At 45.3% G+C, this 23,300-nt stretch overlaps 1 protein-coding gene across 2 annotated transcripts in view; it reads right to left on the bottom strand.

Moving 5' to 3' along the window:
• Positions 1-10,902, bottom strand: part of aff2 (AF4/FMR2 family, member 2) — a 473,840-nt gene extending 462,938 nt beyond the window's left edge. For both annotated transcript variants that reach the window (XM_080187812.1, XM_080187813.1), the window contains exon 1: positions 10,731-10,902. In XM_080187812.1, coding sequence (XP_080043938.1) covers positions 10,731-10,783 — 53 coding nt within the window. In that variant the 5' untranslated portion in view covers positions 10,784-10,902. The remainder of the gene's footprint in view (positions 1-10,730) is intronic.
• Positions 10,903-23,300: the final 12,398 nt, after the last annotated feature.

The following is a 23,300-nucleotide window of genomic DNA, read 5'->3' as shown; positions in this document are numbered from 1 at the left end:
TAGCATGGGCATGATGGGCCAAATGATCTCTTTGGTTCTGTGATTTTTCTCAGGGAAATAATTCATCTTGCAGGTGGTTAGAATGATAACATGTCATCAATTCCAAATGCGAACACAGCACGAACCTGAGATTGTGTAACTGTCCCCTGTTTTGCTTACTTATTCACAAATCCTAGCATGAACTGATGAATGCTAGTTTCTTAGATCAGCCGTCACAATAGAGAAGCTGGAGAATAATGCAAAGCAGATTGATAAGGATGATTCTCAAAACTGAGAGGTTAAAACTCTCAGGAAAGATTGAGCAGGCTTAGGCTCTTTTTTTCCAGAAAAGAGAAGACTGCAGGTAGAGAGACTATGAAAGGGATTGACACTGTAGATGCAGTATTGTTTCTACTTGTGCGTGAGAATAAAACCAGGGGCTATGTGTATAAACATAACTAATAAATCCATTAAATTCAGGAGAATTTTCCTTCCCCCCAGAGAGAAGTCAGAATGTGGGAAATTGGGGGGAAGGCAGGATCAGGATACTGAATTTGATGATCAACCATGATCAAAATGAGCAGCTCAAAAGGCCAAATGGCCTCTTTCTGCTTCTGTTTTCTATGTTTCAATGTGGAAATCATTAGCGGATAGTGTAGTTTGGACATATATCAGTGATCGGCACAGAGGTTAGCACCGCTGCCTCACAGTGCCAGGACTAGGGTTCTATTCTGGCCTTGGGTTACAGTCTGTGTGAAGGTTGCACATTCTCCCCGTGTCTGCATGGGTTTCCTCCGGATGCTCCAGTTTCCTCCCACCGAAGGGTGCACAGGTTAGGTGGATTGGCCATGGTTTAATTACCCCTTAGTGTCAGGAGGAACAGCAGGACAAATACTTGGGGTACAGGGACGGGGCCTGGGTGAGACTGTTGTTGGTGCAGGCTCAATGGGCCAAATGGCTTCTTTCTGCACTGTACTACTTGATGATTTTGTGGTTCAATGGAGAAAATTTTCCAGTTCTACCCGTCATAGGGATCTTGGCGGGCAACGGGCGGACCATGGAAAAGTCCGTTGACCTCAGGCAGGATTTTCCAGTTCTGGAATGAGTGCAATCAGACAATTCCTGTGTGTTTAAATGGAGGCGAACTAAAGGAGAAAGGAATAGAAGGATATACCAAAACGGTGAGAATAATTAACTAATATGGAGCATGAACACCAACATAGAACAATTGGATAGTGAATGGCCTGGGACTACATGGTGGCACAGTGGTTAGCACTGCTGCCTCACAGCGCCAGGGATCCGGCTTCGATTCCCAGCTTTGGTCACTGTCTGTGTGAAATTTGCACATTCTCCCCATGTCTGTGTGGGTTTCCTCCAGTTGCTCCGGTTTCCCCCCACATCCGAAAGACATACTGGTTAGGTACCATGCTAAATTATCCCTCAATGTACCCAAACAAGCATTGGAGCGTGGCGTTTGGGGGAATTTCACAGTAACTTCATCGCAGTGTTAGCGTAGGCCTATTTGTGACAATAATAAATAAAATTAAAACTGTCTATGTGCAATGTCATTCCACATACAACAAAGACTGAAGGAATTGCTTGGATGTTCTGGAGTATTGGGTGTGCATCTGATTTTCTGTACAGTGTTGAAATGCAAGGTAAAGTGCTTAACATCTCCATTGTGTTTCTCATTCATTCCCACCGCAAGTAGCTCCTGCTGCAAGGCCAGTGTTCTGGGCTCTATTCAGAGCTCCATTTGTGCAGTTGGATGAAGCAGATCTTTCTTGCCTGCTTTCCTGCGAACCATTTAAGCGGTGGTGTAACTCTAACCATTCACTCTGGCCTGCCGACCTTGTACCTTTTTTCCAGAAATAGCAGATCGAGTCCTCTTGGGTTGTGTGCGCTCTGTGGGAGCGTGTTGGTCTCGCCAAGAACTGACACCCGAAACCTACAACTTAAAGTCAGCAGCAATATTCGAAACAGATACGTTAAGTTTATAAATAGACAATAGGCCAGATGCAAGCCCCAAGTTAGATACAAGACCATCGATTTAGAACAGCCATGATATTGTAATAATGGAATTGATGATGTAATGATCCAAAGAAGACACAAAGTCAGCTACTTATATCTACAAAGCGCCAAATATAGCAGTCACTCTTCAAACAGAATAAAGGTTTTATTAAAAAAAGAATTGTTGCAACATTTCTGCAAATAAGGAATCGCTTTTCATGGCAAAATCAATTTTGCTTTTAGGACAGGTTTGCCACAACAAATTTGTTAAAATTTGCATATTTCAGATCATCGATTCAGCATGAGTCCTCAGTTCCACTTCATCTTTCTACATCCTTGGCTCTGTTCAAAGAGAACTAATTATTGTAGAATGCACACCACCACTCTCCGACATCCGCTTCTCCACCGCAGCCCCCAACCATTCCGCCCCCCCCGCCCCACACACACACTCCCCTCAGTGTCACAATGTATTTCCCTCTCAACTGTCCAAAATAAAAATAAAGTATTCAGTGTGAAATCAACTGATTAAAAAGTGCGTCTGACTGACAGCAGGATGAGTAAAACCACAGTGGCCCGAAGGCTGCATCACATTCACTGCGTGTACCACAGGACAATGATTAAATTCCTAACAACGGCTCCTTCCCACACACCACAGGAAGGTTGTGGTGCAAAGCACAGAGGGTCATGGGCTGCCTTTTGCGTTCACAATTGCTATCAGGGCTGAGGCACTCCAAGGAAGCCCTGGTGCAGAGTGCAAAATGCTGCAGCTTTACATTAACTGGTGCAGTCACCGTTGAGCTGCAAGACAATACGGGTAAAAGAAAGGACTCACTCACAGTGATTAGCACTGCTGCCTCACAGTGCCGGGGACCTGGGTTCGATTCCCGGCTCGGGTTACTGTCTGTGCAGACTCTGCACGTTCTCCCCATGTCTGAATGCGTTTCCTTCGGATGCTCCGGTTTCCTCCCACATTCCGAAAATCGTGCTGGTTTGTTGCATTGGGCCATGCTAAATTCTTCCTCAGTGTACCCGAACAGGCGCCGGAGTGTGGTGACTAGGGGATTTTCACAGTAACTTCATTGCAGAGTTAATGTAAGCCTACTTGTGATGCTAATAAATAAACTTTACTTTTAAAGCGCTTCACAGTGGATGCCGACCTTCATTGAAACGTAGTCACTGTTGTAATGCAGAAGCTGCAACAATCAATGTGCATTCGGCAAGACCACACAAACTGGAATGGTTTAAAAACAAGATCACTTTCCTTTTCAGTTGATTGAGAGATAATTATTAGCCAGGAGTGCTGCTCTCTTTTTCAAAGCGGTGGCCATCGAATCTTTTGTATCCTGAAAGGTCAAGATGATGACCTGGGTTAAGCGCCTGAAACATAAGACAGTGGCTACCACAATGTAGCCGTCCCCTGCAGTGGGAACATCAGTAATCTGTAAACTGTCTGTGCTTTATATGCTCTGTCTGAGGCCAGAACTCTCCATTCACCTGAAGAAGAGGGAAACCTCGAAAGCTAGTGAGTTTTCACTATCAAATAAATCGGTTGGACTTAAACCTGGTGTTGTCAGACTTGTTACTGTGGGAACATCAGCCCAGAGTACGGGGCGCAGGTCTCCAGAATTGTATTTTGAACCCATAACCTTCTGATTCGGTGGTAACAGTGCTACCAAGTGGCCCACAGTAACACCGGGTAGTGATTGCCCTTGCTACTGTTCTTGGTTCAAGCATTTCAAGCTGGAGTACTGAAAACATTTCACTGGTGCTCTAACTCAGGCAGTAAGGCATGACGTGCAGCCCAGACAATGCTAAGCATTCAAAAATGAGAACATCGCAAATGTAATTTCCAGTGTTGAGTGGCTCATCAATATTAACTTGAAACATGTTTGTGCCCCGGGAAGCACTCTGGAATGTTCTAGACTTTCTGGCATTAAGTTTCCCTTGTTTTTCACATCAGATCTCCTGTGGCATTGATCACAGTGAGCCGTGATATCTTAAGCTGCCAAAGCCCCATGCTGGGAACCTCCGACTCATCCGCAGTTGGGATTCTCCGTTCATGCTGAAGTGAATGGAATTCTGGCTGAGCGCCAAGTTCTCCATTCTTGCTGGCAGCAGAAGGGGGGGGGGGGTCAGGATTGCAGAATCTTGTTCCTAAGTTCTGAAATTCTCACACCCTCTCCTTTAAGACATATATTAATACTTACCTCCCTGACCAAGATTTTGGTCATCTGCCTCAATATATCCTTACTTAACTCAGCACCAAACTCCGTCTGATTACGATGGCACAGTGGTTAGTACTGCTGCCTCACAGCGCCAGGGACCCAGGTTTGAATCCAGCTTCGGGTGACTGCCTGTGTGGAGTTTGCACCTTCTCCTGTGTCTGTGTGGGTTTCTTCTGCTGCTCAGGTTTCCTCCCACAGTCCAGAATTGTGCAGGTTAGGTGGATTAATAAATGACCCCATAGTGTCAGGGGGATTAGCAGAGTAAATACATGGGTTTACGGGGATAGGGCCTGTGTGGGATCGTTGATGGGCTGAATGGCCTCCTTCTGCACTGTAGGGACTCCATGATTCTATGTGCCTGTGGAACATGGCTTCAACTGTTTCAGCTGAATGTTACACCTTTGAGAGGAGAAGACAGACTGTGGTGCAGCGCCAATGTCACTGCAGTTGTTGCAGATTTTGTTTTGATGTGTTAATAATATTATCTATGTTGATCTCTGTGGACAGGGGTAGCCAACAATCAGGATAGTCAATGACAGAGGGCAGTGAATCATATGCTTTGAAAGGCAACCATATTGTAGCATAATTGTTGTTGGCCATTGATGTTTTAATGTACTTCACTATATGAAATGAGATAATGTGACATGCACAGCGGCACAGTGATTAGCACTGCTGTCTCACAGTGCCAGAGACTGGGGTTCGATTCGCAGCTTGGGTCACAGTCTGTGAGGAGTTTGCACGTTCTCCTTGTGTCTGTGTGGGTTTCCTCCAGGTGCTCTGGTTTCTTCCCACAATCCGAAAGACGCACTGGGTTAGGTGCATTGGCCATGTTAAATTCTCCCTCACTGTACTCAAACAGGTGCTGGAGTATGGCAACTAGGGGATTTTCATAGTAACTTTATTGCAGTGTTAATGTAAACCTACTTGTGACAATAATAAATCAATAGAATCACTATTAAAACCTGCCATTGTTTATTTTAGAAGCAGAATAAATATGGGAGCTCAGTTACATCTGTTAACCAGATAGTTCCTTTCTTTCAATATGAACTCCAAAAGCCATAGATTGTTGATGTCTTCCTCAGAAGAGTTTGTCAATTTTGTTTTTCGATGGAGTTGACAGGATAGGAATCTCCACTGATCCCACGCTCTCAGTTTGGAGTCCCATTTGAAAACAACAATAGCAAGCAATGCCCAACCCAGGTATTCCAATCGACCATCTCATTCGAACATGGGGCAACCCCCGATGCTGGGAGTAGTGAATGAGCCCTCAAGGAGACAAAAAAGATTCAGCTGCCACAAGCCCAACACAAGGGGGATGGACAGAATGGCCTGATCCAATTCCCACCCACCTTTATTATCATTGTGTCACGCCAGGTCACCTAGCCTCATCACGGAATGAACCCAGTGGGAGGCCATTGGGCCCACAAAGCTTGTGCTGTCTCTTTGGGTGGGATACTCCGGTCTCGTGCACCCCAAGACTGGAAATTCCCACCCGCGCTCAGCAGACCTTTGAATGGTCCACCAAATCTTCCGCCTCGCTTGCTACAATTCCCGCGGGGGGGTGGGGGCAGGGGGGGGGGGGAGGCGAGGCGGCAGAATTTGAAAGAGCTATCCAATCAGTCGCACTCCCTTTCTCCATAACCCTGCACATTTCCCCTCTCCGGGTAGATATCCAGTTCCCTTTGGAACGTTACTATCAGATCAGGCATTGAATTCCAGATCACTACAACAAATCAGAACGTGATTCGCACACAAACAAAAAACTATTTTCCAAGCATTTTTGAAAAAAAGGAGTTCTGTCGCTCGAAGAACCATTGTCCCATTGTAGACTTACGGACACTTCCTGTTCTGTGTGTCTGGGGTCATTACAAAGACGCAGTCAGTGGCATATTTTCAGAACAATATTCCCCAGGTTTTAAAGTGCACCACTTGGATGAGCCCCTTGGAATCTCATAAAGCAGAAAGGCTGCAGGAACATAATGTCGAGTTGCAGTGACTTCACCATCTCAAACTATAAAAACCAGCACACTGACAATATCACTTCAACGTGATCTGTGCTTTACATTGTATCAGGTAACACTGACACATTGGTCAACAAGTCGAATGCTGGGTTCACCATAGAATAATTGTAATTAGACTTAGAAAGCTTTCTGCACCTAGAAATATGTGGGGCAGAGAAAGCACACGCTTAACGTCTTTTTCCACATATGGAATTTTTACAGTCGCCCCTGCCTTGAGACCACAAATTCCAGGAGGTCAAAGGTCAATTGTTCAACATCCGTCAAACTATCCCATGGGGGGCGGAATCGGAAAATTTATTCCCCGTAGCTCACATCTCCTGGAGCTTCTCAGTACTTTGGTTTGATGCCATGCCACATCAAGGGCAGCATGGTGGCACAGTGGTTAGCACTGCTGCCTCACAGCGCAGGGACCCGGATTTGATTCCCGGCTTGGGTCACTGTCTGTGTGGAGTTTGTACCTTGTCCCCAACACTGCATGGGTTTCCTCTGCATGCTCCGGTTTCCTCCCACAGTCCAAAGATGTGTGGGTTAGGTGGATTGGCCATGCTAAATTGTCCCTCAGTGTCAGAGGGACTAGCTTGGGTGAAGGCATGGGGTTATGGATATAGTACCTGGGTGAAATTGTGGTTGGTGCAGACTCAATGGGCTGAACGGTCTCCTTCTGCCCTGTAGCGATTCTATTCTATGATCAGGAATGGACTCACCTATTTTTATCCATCTATCATTCGCGTGCTGAATGAACTTACAGGCTAATAATCAACTTATTTGGCCGCATTATGCACCTTCCATGGCCATCAAATCCTGGAGTGGGAGTTCAACCCAGAGCTTCTTGTTCAGAAGTAGGGGTCCCACCCTCCATTATAACTGTCCCTTGATACATGTTCATCCATATGTCTGCGAATGTATATGTCCTCACAAGTTCTCACTGTAATATACGTGCATGTATAAAACATGCAGTGTTGCCTATTTCTCACACCAACTTTCAGGGATGGCTCATGTTTTCTACAAGACGCTTGTTTAAAGGGTTGTTGCTCTGCTGGAGTTTTTGAGAGATGTGTCAGATGTCATTGAAATGGAATTAACTGAGTCAAAATACTACAGATAAACAGACAGGAGATAGAAGCAGCAACCTGAATGTAGAAATTAACCAAATGATTAATAATTGATCTCACATGCAATCTGCATAGTTGAACATTAACAAAACCTCTCTCTTTGAAATTGTCAAGTCCAGCGCTGGTCGGGATGTTCTTGTTGTTGTTGCTGTATTCAGTCCTGTGCAGACCTCAGTGACAGCAGAAGTGTCAAAGACTCCACCACGTTTTATAAATAGAAAGTTCAAAGGTCCATATTTTTCACAAGCAAAGGAGCGTGAGCAGGCCCTCTCTGTGACAGGATCCATTTTCCGTTCAGATCAAAACCTGGGCTGTATATTTGTTGAGTCTTAAACGCACGCCACACCGTCAGATCAAATGAGCCTTCGGCGTGATCTGGCATTTTGGAAGGGATCATATATTCTAAACAAAGATGAACTGTTCGAGGTCAGGCCTGGCATTCATGTGCAACAACTGTACCAGATACAATCTTATTAAAGTTGCCTACTGGTTCTGTAAATCTCTCCTCTTAACACTGATTTGCTATAAAGGGATTTATGTTAAATCTGAGACACAAACTGCCCGATACTGGGGCAAGGCACTCGGAATGGCTGTGATTTCCTGGAGACTGAATAGTGTGCAACATTCCACTGAATATTATTTGTTTGAAGAATAAGGTAACCATTAACTAATCATGTGTGTGCAGGGCCAAAGGTTATTGGATTTTAAAACACTGGTCCCCAGTGAATTATCTGAAAGTATAAGGGCTCGGAGCAGAAAGTTGACTCAATCCTAGAATTCTGCCTTCGTGCAAAGCTTTTTCATCTGATATTGGATGAAATTAAGCACATGTACATGCATGTTTGTTTGCTAATCACCTTTGCCTTTAGGATAGCTCATCTCTGTCATCTTGTCTATTGGTCATGAGTTTACCAAAGTATGTAGACTTAAAGGTAAGTTGTGAACCAGAGGCTGCAAAAAGACATAGAAAGGTCAAGTCAGTTGGCAAGGATCTAGTAAGTGGATTATAATGTGGGGAAATGCCAATTGTGCATTTTGACAGGAAGAACTAAAGATTTATTATCTAAATGATGAGAGATTACAGAGCTCAGATATGTAGAGGGACCTGGGTGCCTGAATCGCAAAATGTTAGTATGCAGGTACAACTAGCAATTAGTAAAGCTAATATAATATTATCATGTATTGCAAGGGAAATTAGGAGGTTATACTTCAGTTATGCAGAACACTAGTGAGACCACATCTGGAGTACTGTGTATAGTATTGCTCTCCTTATTTAAGGAAGGATGTAAATGTGTTGGAAAAGCCTTTTCTCAGTGTTTCCGTTCAGTGCTGGCCACTCATTGTCCATTGGCAAAAAATATATAATCCTTATTGCCCCAGTTGCATTAGATATTTAATTTACTGTGATTTCGTATAAAGTATGAGTTTGCTCCTTGATAATGAAGGTGGGACTAGCGGGACGGTAGAGTTATGCCCCTCCTAGTGACAATACGCAAAGAAATTGATGATCTATTGAGGGGATGGTGTATAAATTATCTGGTTGATGTGTCAGAGATTTCCATGGTTTTCAATTCCATTTTGGTACAAGTACATAGTTTCAGAGTCTCTGAGGAACATACAAACAAGGAGCAGGAGTAGGCCATTCAGCCCCTCAAGCCTGTTCTACCATTTAATAAGATTAGGGCTGATCTGATAGTGACCACAAATTTGCATCCTGCCTACCCCAAATAACATATCACCCCTCCTTGTTTCCCAAGAATCTATCCATCTCTGTGGACAACCTCAGAGATCAGCCACAGAGGACCACTAGCCCATCACAAACTAGACACTTACTGCCAACACACTGATAGACATCAGATGCAGTCAGATAGCAAGAGATAGGCACATCTCACCATTGAGTCAAAATACTTTGAACACACTCCAGTAGTAGTAAGTCTCTTGGGCACCAGCACACAATGACACCAGGTCAACAAGTATTGGACACATACTGCTACTAGACTATCAAGGGTCAAACAGATATTCGTCGTTTACTTGATAGAGTCTAAGTGACCTCCACTTACTTCTAGAACATTGGCAAATAGTCTGTACAAGACCAACAGAGATAACCTGTCCTGTAAAACCACTCTGAACAAAAATAAAAGGCAATCTACCAACAAAGAAACATGAGTGAGTAACAATGGAAACGTCTTAAAAGAGCAATTACATTTGCAACGCTCTCAAGCGACGCTGACTAAAAGGTGACATTATGGCACAATCTACAAGGTATTTCCACACACAATTGTACAGAACTGAAACATACCATTCGGCCCAAATGATCTAGGCTCCACCCCGTTCTCAGGTGGAGCCAAGTAAACCATTTTGTCCTCATGCCTCCAATCATCTTAAAGAGATAGCAAAACCCAGATGCCCATAAATCTGGCAAAAATTGAGAATGTTCGCAATAGATTCCCATTAGAGGAGGCAGTTTGGTTTGGCTCACCACTCAAGCCCAAGTGTGGACATGAAATAAATTCTACAATTAACCCGCTGAGGACTGGAACATTAACTCTTGAACCCCATCACCCCCAATAATAATTTATTTCACGGCAAGTCATTCAAGTGCCTACAGTCCTGACATTCTTTCTATGCAGATTAACAGCACCTTACTATGATTTGGAAATGTTGTACATATGATAGATTCAAACATGTGTGTTTTTTAACCTCGTCGCACTGAGGTACTTGTTTCACTCCCACAAAATTACAAGGCGGCTTTCCCCAGTGGGCAAAAGAGAGAAATTTCTTGTGTGCAGAAAGTTTTCAGAAATCTCCAGCTATTATCATTTAAACATTCATTTCAGAATGACCAAGCGTTGTAAATTCATAATCTCACTGTAAACATCTGGTAATTTCCTTATATCTCTCTCTCTCTATATATGCAAATATATATAAAATATATGTGTGTGTGTATAATATATTGATGTTGGAGGGTGACCTCAAAAGCTGAGTACTCACCCTCTGTTAATTGGAAACATCCATTCACTTTCCACACAGGGACATCCAGCCACAAACTTAAGTCTGTCAGTGCCATGGGGGCACTAGGTGTCTCTGGTGCATTATATTCACAAAAGCTCTCGCAGAAAATAAAACACTACACAAAGCAAACCTTAAAAAACAAACAAAAAAATCAGTGTGGCAAAAAAATATAGATCCACACTGATGCCAGTGTGTAAGCTGTGTGACAAAAAAAAGCCTGCAGTATAGCAGTGTTTCACAATGATAGCAACTGAGGCAGGCACCAGCAGCAGTGAAGCCTATGCGAAGGGCTTGAATTAAAAGCAATGAAGCAACCTTATTCATAACAAAGGCTAAAAACAGCACAGAGAGAGAGAGAGAGAGAGACCTACCATGATTGCTCCAATTCCCAGTCTCTGAAGAAGTCAAACTCAAAAAGGTCCATCTCAGTTCTGTTGTTCAGACCCCTGGAACTAGTGTCCCTGACAGCAGTGGGCTTGACAGAACATACGGCGATAATTCTGTGTAACTGTAAGCAGTACTGTACGTGCTGGCTGGGCAGCCTCTCACAGTGAGAGAATGCTCTGGCTGCCTTAGCTGTGCAAGGCAGGCTCAGCTCAACATCAGACAGAGTGGGGTGGAGCTATAGGCAGCAAGAAGCCATGACATGGAGCCAGTACACTATCAGCTCAGGATCTGGCACGTTGAAATGAAAAAAAACACACACACACACACACACACACACAAGATGAGAAATAGCAGCTAAGCTCCACCCCTGGCAGTAACAGCTGTTTGGGGAAGATGTGGCTAAGGCAATGCATATGTTCTCCCTCCTGCATTTTTATCAGTCGCATCATCCTTGTGCCCGTGTGCCCACCCCTTCATCCGCACTACCCCACCCCCGAACTCTCCATTTCCACATTGGGGATGTGCCCAACTGGCTCTCTGCCCACCCCGCGTGCACCCGAGCTGGGCATCTCTCCCAAGATTACGGTGATACGAATGCCCGAACAATGCGTTCGATTGTGTGTGTGTGTGTGTGTGTGTGTGTGTGTGTGTGTGTGTGTGTGTGTGTGTGTGTGTGTGTGTGTGTGTGTGTGACTGTGTGTGTGTGTGTGTGTGTGTGTGTGAAGGGCAGGGATAAATACAGAAGCGAAACATCAGGCGGCTCAGCAAGTTGCAGGCAGGTCGCGGAGTCCTGGTGCACAGGTGGTGGGGGGTGGGTGGGGGGGGTGGTGGTTGAAAGTGGGTGGTGGGGTGGTGGGGTGGTGGGGGGGCAGCGAGCAGGTGCTGGGGACCACCTTGAAATTAGGCTGCCAGTAAGTATTGGCAAGGTATGCCACGTGTCAGTGTTATGGTCACCATAAGTGAGTGTCACACACAGGTGTTAACCACCCCCCCATTCCCCTCCTCTTCCTCCACCTCTCCCAGCAATGACACCAGGGACTGTTAAGGACAGGTTGCTGTCAAGACATCAGCTGGATGTATGCACGGCAACTAATTCATTAGATGTATCAGCTAGATTGACTAACTGTATCACCTCTGTTAAGTGAGAAGAGAGAGAGAGAGAGAGAGGGAAAAACACTTCACTCGACAATTTATTTCCACACAGGAGCACAATGCCTGGCACGGCCTACATTTGGCACGAATCCCACTCCAGACACCAGCATGGAACCTATTCTGGCACTCTAAGTGCAGTACTCGGGGACTGCTGCAGAGTTGGAGGTGCTGTCTTTCCGACGTGACGCTATATCAAGGCACTGACAGCCTTCTCAGGTGAACAAAGAGCAGGAAGATTCTCCCTGGTGCCCTGGCCAATATTTATTCCACAATCAATAGAACAGAAGCAGATTATTTGGTCTATATCGCATTGCTGCTTTGTGGGGGCTTGCTGCGCACAAATTGTGATCATTCTTCACATTGTAAACAATGGCTATATTTCAAAAGGTACTCCATTGGCTGGAAGGTCAGCTGAGGCATGCGGAGGACGTGAAAAGAACAATATAAACTCTTTCTTCACAAACTGACTGGTACAGCGCTGTTTGGTCAACTTGGTGGGCTCGTCGCTATCTTCTTAAAGGGACCTCCTGGATTGAGAAAAAAGGAGCCGGCAGCAGGAGACATTCCGGTATTCACGAGTGAATCACAGCCATTCTGACTGGATCCTTTCCAGTTGTCCGGAATTGGAGTGCGGAGTTTATTTTGTGTGTGTACTTGAGCAAGTGGACCAAAGGCTAGCCAGCACTGGCTACGGGAAACATCCAAGCAACTTCAAACTGTGCTCGCGCCCCCTCATCAGTGAGAGCTGTCTGCAACCAGAGGAACCGCCCCTTTGATGCCTATTCCTGACGCAGCATCATGAAGGCTGCCTCATGGCCTTGTGGGGGACTTTTGCGCAATATTTTCAGCACACAAAAAGAGCAGAGTGCCAAATCTGGATTCCAGCTTTGACTTTCAGTTTTGTTATGTAACTATCACCAAACCCCCTGCAGGCTAAGGCATCAAGTTTCATATTCGTTGCTTTGTGAAAGAGGCATACAACCTTTGCTAATATTCTGGGGTACATTAGTGCTTTCAGCACGGAGCTCTATGAGCTCATAGAAAAATAGAAGCAGGAGGAGGCCATTCAGCCCTTCGAGCCTGCTCCATCATTCATTGTGATCATGGCTGATCATCAAATTCAAAATCCTGATGGCCCATTTCCCTCCATATAGAATAGAATAAAATAGAATCCCTACAGTGCAGATGAGGCCATTCAGCCCATCAAGTCTGCACCGACTGTCTGTCAGAGTATCGGACCCAAACCTTCTCCCCCGTCCTATCCCTGTAATCCTACAAATTTACCATGGCTAATTCTTCTGACCTACATATCCTGGGATACTAAGGGGCAATTTAGCATGGCCAATTGACCTAATCTGTGTATCTTTTGTCCCTTGATCCCTTTAGCTCAAAGAGCTATACAGTGTCATAAAGATTTACAGCATGGAAACAGGCCCAACTTGCCCATGCCACCCAGTCTTCGCCATTAAGCTAGTCCCAGTTTGGCCCACATCCATCTATACCCATCTTACTCATGTCTATATCTGACTCTATCTAACTCCTTGAAATTATAAAACATTTTGGCGTCAACTTCTTTCTGTCATAGTGAATTCCATAGGTACACCGCTCGCTGGGTGAAAAAAAATTCTCCTCACCTCAGTTCTAATGTCCGCTATTGGGGTTTGTGACGTAGCTAGCAACATCTTGTCCCTGAGTCACAAGGTTGTGGGTTCAAGTGCCATTCTAGAGTTTTGTGCATAAAAACTAAGTTGGCACTCCACAGTAGGACTGAGTGAGTGCTGCATTGTCAGAGGCACTTTTTCAGGGAAACTTTTAACCAAGATCCTGACTGCTCTCTTGGGTGGATGTAAAAGATCCCATGGCACTATTTTGAAGAAAATCAAGAGAGCTACCTCCCTGTGTCCTGGCCATTATTTATCTCTCGATCAACATCAGTAACTGAGATGATCTAATCATTTACCAAATTGCTTACTTGTAGTGAGCAAATTCACTGCCACATTTCCCACCTTACAGCAATCACTAAACTTTAAGAATCGCTTCATTGGCTGTAAGGTGCTTTGGAACATCTGACATCATGAAAGATGATATTGTTTTTTCAAGTTTCTTGGAAGTAGAGATTAGCAGATCACACACAATATTCCAGCTATTCAAACAAGTAAATGCCACAACATGCCGAGTGTGAAAACTTCACCTGAATTCCCCAATGGGCTCCCTTTTATTCAGCATCGCCCTTGGAAGCATTAATTGCATCGTTTTGCCCAGTACAGTACTCATGTTGTTGCTGTCATTGGATATTTCATTGAAGTGCAAGAACGGACACAGTAAGTGATTGAAATCTGGAATATGATCATGCATAAACCACATGCGCCTTAAGCAATAAAAGGAAAGTTTTCTCAAGAGCAAAGGAAGAGTGAAGCGCATGTTGTTCCCATGTCTCAATACAATGGAGTGTTGCAGAAAACAACATGGGAACCTTCTATTTCTTGTTAGTTACTACGTAGAGCACGGAGGCACAGTGGTTAGCAGTGCTGTCTCACAGAGCCAGAGATCTGGGTTCATTTCCAGCCTTGGGTGTGGATTGTACATTCTCCCCATGCCTGCGTGCGTTTCCTCTGGGTACTCCAGTTTCCTCCCACAGTCCAAAGACGTGCTGATTAGATGAATTGGCCATGCTAAATTCTCCCTCTGTGGACCCGAACAGGCACCAGTGTGGCAACTGGGGGATTTTCACAGTAATTTGATTGTAGTGTTCATGTAAGCCTACTCGTGACACTAATATAAAAATTAAATGTCAAGGGACAGCATAACAAATGATTGCATTTAAATAGTGCCTTTGATGTCACGCGATGTCCCAAGGTGCTTCACTGGAGCCGAGCTGTCACGTGAGGAGATGACAAGGCAGGTGGCCAAAAGCTTGGTCAAAGACTTGAGGAATGTCTTAAATGAGAAGAGAGGGCTGGAGAGGCATTAGCAAAGACACTTTTAAAGGCAAAAGGAGCAGAAAATAAAAAGAAAGAGAGTTCCATAGAGGCAGCTGATGTCTTTGTGTCACTTACAAGTGACACAGGCTGTAACTGTGTTGTAACAATCATGCATTAGCACTGTAAGTTATAAAGGATCTACATATATTTAATATTTATGATGTCATGTGCCAGACTGTATGCAATACTTTGAAAGTATTTTTATATTTTATTAATATTTAATGTGCTTTTTTTTTGTCAGCCCTCGTGTGACTGTGCTACAAGCGTGCAGTCATATCTTAGCTGTCTCTAAGCTTGTGGGAGGTCCTGTCATCATGAGTGGACAAGTGTTTGAATTGCAGTGTTGAAGTGACACAGCAAGGGTTATAGAGGGATGTGGAGCCTCCTGGAGGCTTGGTGAATTCCTGCTTCAGACAATGAACATCAAAAAAAACCATCCTAAAAGGGAGACACCATGAAAGGAATATCTATTTTCTGCGCAATGTCAGAACAATGGTTCCCCCACCCCCCACCCTCTCCTTCCTCCCCTCAGTTTATCAACAGAGGAATTCCAATTCCAACCGAGAACAGAAGCTTTTGTAATCTCTGAGTGTCAAAGGCATATTAGCATATTATTTACACACCAGACTGCTGCAGGCAAGGCACGGTGTTAACCCTTCACTCCCAGGATCGCTCTGAATGTGTTGCATTTGCAGCCGTGGTGCAAGGCAAATTTCAACGCCCATCTTGGGAGTCTTTAGAATTTAGTTTCAGAGAGCAATAAGACTGTTGAACTGTTGCGAAAGACGCAAACGCTTCATAATCCCACCTCTCTACCCACCCCCAGGGAATGAAACCTGCTGCCTTTACCTGGCATGTGATTCGTGTCCTAGAGCAGTGGGAGGTGATGGCCGAGTGGTATTATCGCTAGACTATTAGCCCGGATGCTCAGCTAATGTCCCGGGCATCCGGGTTCGAATCCTGCCACAGCAGGATACAATAAACAATATCAGTCCCGTCCGTTAGTGTACACTTAATTTGGACCAATTGATGGGCAACACGTCAGCTTGGTGACTATTACTGTCTGCTGCACAGTTACAGGGATCCGGTTTGGATCAATGTCTGTGGGAGTTTGCACATTCTCCTTGTATGTGTGTGGGTTTTCTCCAGGTGCTCCGGTTTCCTCCCACATCCCAAAAACATGATTTTAAGATTGATTGGTGTCAATAATTTGTCCCTGAATTGGATCTCCCTTAATCTGGCGTACACACAATTCCCTAAATTTCCACCCCCTTTATTGTGGAGTTCTGCTAGAGGTAGACAAAAACGTCAACAAGCGACGAAAGACTTGAATAAGGTACTCACTGAGGGTTAAAATGGGTGTGCAGGCTTGTAGGGCCAAAGGGCCTGTTTTCTGTGCTGTGCTGTTCTTTGTTCTATCTGGAATTAGAAATTTACTGATGACCATGAATTGATTTTCGGAGAAAACCCATCTGGTTCACTCATGCCCTTTAGAGGGGGAAATCTGCCATTCTTACCTGGTCTGGCCTACGTGTGACTCTAGAGCCACAGCAATGTGGCTGACTCTCAACTGCCCTCAAAGGGCAACTAAGGATGGGTGATAAATGTCAGCAATGACCCTATCCCATGAATGAGTAAAGAGAAAACAGCATGGTCTGCCCTTAACTGCTCACGGAAGTGGTATTTTATCACTGTTAGATAGTAAAACCTTCTGCCTGTCCAGGAATTCCTTCTAATTTCTATCAAGCCAATCATCATGTAGATAAGTAAAAATAAAACTGAAGTTCTGCCCAATAACAATTGCAAGTTCTATACCTATATGCGCACAGCAGGATCCCACAATGAAATTACTGATTACTTCAAGGGCTTGAAGGATATTTAATGAGGGATATGTTTTCGTCACTACACTGCCTTTTCTTTAAAATGGTATAATGGGCATTCACTTGAGAGTTCAAATGTAGTTTAATGTCTCAACGTGTAGCCAACACCTCTGACAGTGCAGCACTCCCACAGTGCTGCGCTGGGTATGTCAGCCAATGTTTTTTGTGCTCAATCACCGATGCTTCTCAGATGCTGCCAGGGTTGTTGAATATTTCCAACGTCTTCTGTTCATATCTTTGAATCCTCACCTGCCCCAACCGGCGGCGCAGGCAGGAGACTGAGAGGGTACCACATATATGGACACCTTCAAATAAAGTTAAAAGTTTATTTATTAGTCACAAGCCAGGCTTACATTAACACTGCAATGAAGTTACTGTGAAATTCCCTGAGTCGCTACAGTCCGGCGCCAGTTCGGATCAATGCACCTAACCAGCACATCTTTCAGAATGTGGGGGCATGTGGGGGGAAAGGCATGCAGACACGGGGAGAATGTGCAAACTCCACACAGTGACCTAAGCCGTGAATCAAGCCCAGGTCCCTGGCACTGTAAGGCAGCAGTGTTAACCACTGTGTCACCTGCCACCCACATCTGGGTGAGATAGGTGAATATAATTTAAAATTCAGAGGCGACAGGGTGGAAGGTCCTGTTGATGGATGGGAAATGTCTCTGAGAGTATAGATTGCGTCCATGAAGGTTGTCTCACCAGCGCATGGAACGTCTCCAACTGAATTTGCCCCGAACTCCAATACCCCCTTTCCCGCTGCCTTCCCACTCCCACTCCCTGTCTCTCCCCCAAACTTGCCCATAATGAGGTCACCTCCATGATGTTGGGAGCCTCCCCAGGCGACGGTGGGGTTGGGTGTGGGTGGGGCTGAGCAGAGTGACATTGTGCCCATTGCCTGAAAATGCCAGTGACCCAGAGAGGTCTCCTCTTAATGATACAAATGGGTTTCTGCAGAGCAGCAGCCAGCTCACAGTCCTGCCAACACTGGGAAATCTCCCTGGTGGCCGGAAGGTCTTGGGGAGTTATCCTGATGCAGTTCACTCGCTGCTGCTCTGCTGATGCGTCTATCAGCCCCACCCATACCCCTACCTCTGTGAGGTAGGTAAAAGTCTGCCCCAGGTCTCTGGAGTAAGACTTGAATCCACAACCTCTTACGCCAATGATGACGTTGTCAACTGAACCACAGTTCAGCCACGTTTCTTAATAGATTTCACTTTTCTTTCGGTAAGTGGGGTAGATTTTGGAGTGGGTGGGGAACTGATTCCTGAATTTCAATCAACCATTCCAGCAACAAAGAAACCTGAGATTCAGGCCATGCCTCAGTTGAGGATGTATGCTGTGTCAGTCCTGGGGGTAACATGATCTTGATTTGATTTGATTTATTATTTTCACATGTATTAGTATATAGTGAAAAGTAATATTTCTTGCACTCTATACAGACAAATCATATCACTCATAGAGAAGGAAAGGAGAGATCAGAATGTTACAGTCAGAGCGAGGATGTAGAGAAAGATCAACGTAATATGAGGTACGTCCATTCAGAAGTCTGATGGCAGCAGGGAAAAAGCTGTTCTTGATTCAGTTGGTACGTGACCTCAGGCTTTTGTATCTTTTTCCCGACGGAAGAAGGTGGGAGAGAATATGGTGCGTGTGGTCCTGAGTTATGCTGGCTGCTTTTCCGAGGCTGTGGGAGATGTAGATGGAGTCAATAGATGGGAGGCTGGTTTGTGTGATGGACTGGCCACATTCACGACCCTTTGTAGTTTCTTGCGCTCTTGGGGACAGCAGGAGCCATTCCAAGCTGTTACAACCAGAAAGAATGCTTTCTATGGTGCACCTGTAAAGGTTGGTGAGAGTCAAAGACTTGGGGCCAAACTAAGTGGCATCAATGGATGAGAGTAGCACACACAATGGACTGAGTAGGTGAACAATATGCATCCAGTGGGTAGTCATAGATGTTCCCAAGTAGAGGCTACTTGGGGGAGAAAAGTGAATGAGAAGGGGAAGGGTCCAAGGCCCTATAATAAGAAATGAATTCAAACTGTGCCGGGTGAGATTGTATTAAGAAGACATTTTAAAGGATGCAAGATCCTAAAGTTACCAACGAGTTGAACTGACCTAGGGAGATAGAGATTAGAGTCACAGGGCCATACAATGCAGAAAAAGCCTTTTGGCCCATCGAGTCTGCACCAGCAGGATAAGACAGAGTCAGCAATGGATTTATGAAGGGGAAATCATGATGAACAAAGCTGTTGGAATTCTTTGAAGATGTAACTCGTACAGTTGACAAGGGGGAGCCAGTCGATGTGGTATATTTGGACTTTCAGAAAGCATTTGACAAAGTTCCGCTTAAGAGATTACTGTGCAAGATTAAAGCACATGGGATTGGGGGAAGTGTATTGAGATGGATAGAAAATTGGCTGGCTGAGAGGAAGCAAAGAGTAGGAATTAGTAAGTCCTTCTCAAATTAGCAGGCAGTAACTAGTGTTATTGCAATTATACAGGTCATGGTGCAGCTACACTTAGAATATTGTGTGTAGTTTGGCCTCGTTTTCTGAGGAAGGATGTTCTTATTCTCAAGGGGATGTGGCAAAGGTTTACCAAGCTGATTCCAGAGATGGCAGGACTGATGTGTGAGGAGAGATTGACTAGGTTAGGATTGTTTTCGCTGATGTTCAGAAGAATGGTTGGGGCCGGGGGGGAGGTGGGGGGGGGGGGGGGGGGGGGGAGGTGCGGGTGGGATCTCGTAGAAACTTATAAAATTCTAACAGGACTAGACAGGGTAGATGCAGGGAGGATGTTCTCGATGGTGGGATAATCCAGAACCAGAGGTCATAGTCTGAGGATTCGGGATAAATCATTTAGGGTGGAGATGAGGAAGCATTTCTTCACCCAGAGTGGTGTGAAGAGATTTGAGAGTTATACCTCGTTAAATGACTTATCCCAGTCATTGGCAGGCAGAACAAAATTGTTCCATTGGAATTCAGTGTGACAGGGATGAACTGCATGCTGGATCCAAGGCAGTTAATACTTTATAGAAAGGTTCTAAATTGCTTGAGAATCAGAAGGCTGTGTATTCAAATACTACTCCGGAGACTTGGCACAAAGAAAGAAAGGCTTACATTTATATAGCACCTTTCATGACCTCAGGCTGCGCCTAAGCATTTATACCCAATGAAGTATGTTCATGATGTGTAGTCACTATTGTAACGTAGCTGATATGACAGTCAATTTGTGCACAGCAAGCTCCCATGTGATCATTCTGTGGTAGGTAAAATGTTAGGATCTGTCATTAAGGAGGAAATTGCGAGGCATCTTGAAGGGAATTGCTTGATAGAGCAGACGCAGCATGGTTTCATTAAAGGGAAGTCGTGTCTGACAAATTTACTGGAGTTCTATGAGGATGTGTCTAGGGCGGTGGATAGAGGAGAGCCGGTGGATGTGGTCTTTCTGGATTTTCAGAAGGCGTTTGACAAAGTACCTCACAAGAGGTTATTGCAGAAGGTCGAGGGACATGGAGTTGGGGGTAGGGTGTTAGCGTGGATAGAGGATTGGTTGTCAAATAGGAGGCAGAGAGTGGGGGATCAACGGGTGCTATTCGGATTGGCGGATGGTGACTAGTGGAGTGCCCCAGGGGTCGGTGCTGGGGCCTCAGCTTTTTACCATTTATATAGATGATCTGGAGGAGGGAACCGAGTGTAGGGTGTCGAAATTTGCTGATGACACCAAGATTGGGGGAACGGCAAATTGTGCGGAGGGTGTGGAGAGTCTGCAGAAGGATCTAGATAGGCTGGGCGAATGGGCCAGGAAATGGCAAATGGAATTTAATGTTGGCAAGTGTGAGGTGGTCCACTTTGGTAGGAAGAATGGTAGGAAGGACTATTACTTACAGGGCGAAAAACTGCAGCAGGCGACAGTGCAGAGGGACCTCGGGGTCCTTGTGCATGAGTCGCAAAAACCCAGCTTGCAGGTGCAGCAGGTGGTCAGGAAGGCGAATGGGATGCTGGCCTTCATAGCGAGGGGGATTGAATATAAAAGTACGGAGGTCTTGCTGCAGCTGTATAGGGCATTGGTGAGGCCGCAGCTGGAGTACTGTGTGCAGTTTGGGCGCCACACCTGCGCAAAGATATTTTGGCCTTGGAGGGAGTGCAGAGGAGGTTTACTAGGCTGATACCGGGGTTGAGGGGGTTGAGCTATGAGGAGAGGCTGAATAAACTGGGCTTGTACTCGTTAGAGTTTAGAAGAATGAGGGGAGATCTCATTGAGACGTATAAGATGATGAATGGGATAGATAGGATAGAGGTGGAGAGACTCTTCCCGCTCAAAAAAGACAGTAGGACTAGGGGGCACAGCCTCAAGATAAAGGGGTGGCGGTTTAGAACGGAGTTGAGGAGGAATTTCTTCACTCAAAGGGTGGTGAATCTCTGGAATTCTCTGCCCGTTGAAGTGGTGGAGGCTGCCTCGCTAAATATTTTTAAGACGTGGGTTGATGGGTTTTTGATAAGAGAGGGGATTAAGGGTTATGGGGAGAGGGCGGGAAAGTGGAACTGAGCAGCGACAGATCAGCCATGATCTTATTGAATGGCGGGGCAGGCTCGAAGGGCTAGATGGCCTACTCCTGCTCCTATTTCTTATGTTCTTATGTTATGTTCTCAGCCTTTCGATAAAGATCAAGCATCAGATCAAAGCCTCATCTTGTAAGCTTGGATCTTATTTGCTTCTCTTGTGGGGACCATGAATTGGGTTCATTTGGATTTTGATTTTGGTTTTTGGACCAAGCAAGGAATGGATTTGGGCCTGTCCAGCCCACTCTCAACATCACTTTGTAACTTCAAGGATAGAGTAAAAAAAGGTCTGCTTTTGTGATGCTGATTAAGGGATAAACATTGGCCAAGACTCAGGAAATAACTCCTCTGTTCTTAAACAATGACATGGGACATTTCAGATCCACCTAACGAAGCAGACAGGGCCTTTGCTGACAACCCATCCTCAGCACTATATTGTTGTGTTGGTTTCGGCTGCCATCCTCAAGTTCTGGAGTGGGACTTGATCTCATTACATTGTGGCTCAGAGGCAAGCAGACTGAGCCACACCTGAGAGCTCAGTGCCGCTCCAGTGGAGTTCTGCACTGTGTGAGGTGCCACCCTTCAAATGAGATGTTAAACATGAATTCTCAAATGGACGTAAAAGATCAGAGGTCACTATTTTGAAGGTAGTTATCCCCTGACTAATACTGATCCAACACCAAATATATCTGGTCATTCTCACATTGCTGTTTGTGGGGAGATGCTGTCCACAAATGGGCCGTTGCATTTTCTACATTACATCAGATGTTTCAGAAATGTATGTCATTGGCCACATAGTGTTTTGGACGTTCTGTATCTTAGAATCATAGAATCCCTACATTGCAGAAGAAGGTCATTTGGCCCATTGAGTTCACAACGACCACAATCCCACCCAGGCCCTATCCCCATTACCCCACTTACTTACCCTAGTAATTCCCCTGACACTAAGAGGCAATTTAGCACGGCCAATCTTTGGAGTGTGGGAGGAGACTGGAGCATCCGGAGGAAACAAACGCAGTGGCAGGGAGAAGGTGCAAACTCCACGCAGACAGTTATCTGAGGCCGGAATTGAACCCGAGTCCCTGGCACGGTGAGGCGGCAGTGCGAGCAACTGTGCCACCGTGCCGCCCACTCCTCCATCTGTCAATCTGTGAAAGGCGCTGTAAAAATATAAGTTCTTCCTTTCCTTAACCGTTCTCTTCTCACCCAATTCAATTATCTTCTCCTGTGTCTGAAATCCTCCTGGGCAGTGGGTGAATTGTAGACATGTTTGCGAATTCAGGTTGGCAGCTGGCTGTTGCGTGCCTTCTTGAGTGACAACATCCTGGGCTAATTCTGCCTCGGATATTTCCTTTCTTGTGGTGTAGTTCCTGAAGACTATTTAGTTTTGGCCACAATGGTGAACTCACCCCTGTGAGCAAACTGCAGCTGTGATGCTGGTTGCTTCCGTCTTGTGGCACAGTGCCCAGTCACTCCGAGCCCTTGTTATTTTTGGGGATGAGTTTCTTTCCTGTTCCTGGAACATGTTACCATTTATTTGATTAGATTGCGTTTCATTTCTATCAGTTTAAGAGTTATTAATTTTGAAGTAATTCCCACGTGGAGCGTTAACTTTGCATGCACAGCTTGTTTCAACTTGACTTGTATCCCCTTGAGTGTGAGAGATGGAGCGCTGATCTGGTCCAGGTGTTTCAATGTTAAAAGGATTAGAGGGGGCAGATAAAGTGAAACCATCTCCTCCGGTGGGGCAGTGAAAAATGAATGGGGCATAACCTTAAAATTGGAGCCAGCACGTTCACAGGGAAGAAATCAGGAAACACTATTCCACTCAAGGGTTGATGAAATCTGGGACTTTTCCCCCCAGAAAGGCTGTGGACACCAAGGGACAACAGGAGCTCTCAAGACTGAGATTGATAGATTCTTGTTCGGCAAGGTTACCAAGGGATAAAGGGCGAAGCTGGGAAAATGGA

The sequence above is a fragment of the Carcharhinus amblyrhynchos genome, chromosome 4 (assembly GCF_965287045.1).
Source record: "Carcharhinus amblyrhynchos chromosome 4, sCarAmb.v2.hapA, whole genome shotgun sequence".
In the NCBI taxonomy this organism is placed as follows: domain Eukaryota; kingdom Metazoa; phylum Chordata; class Chondrichthyes; order Carcharhiniformes; family Carcharhinidae; genus Carcharhinus; species Carcharhinus amblyrhynchos.
This window is presented reverse-complemented; position numbering and strand designations above follow the sequence as displayed.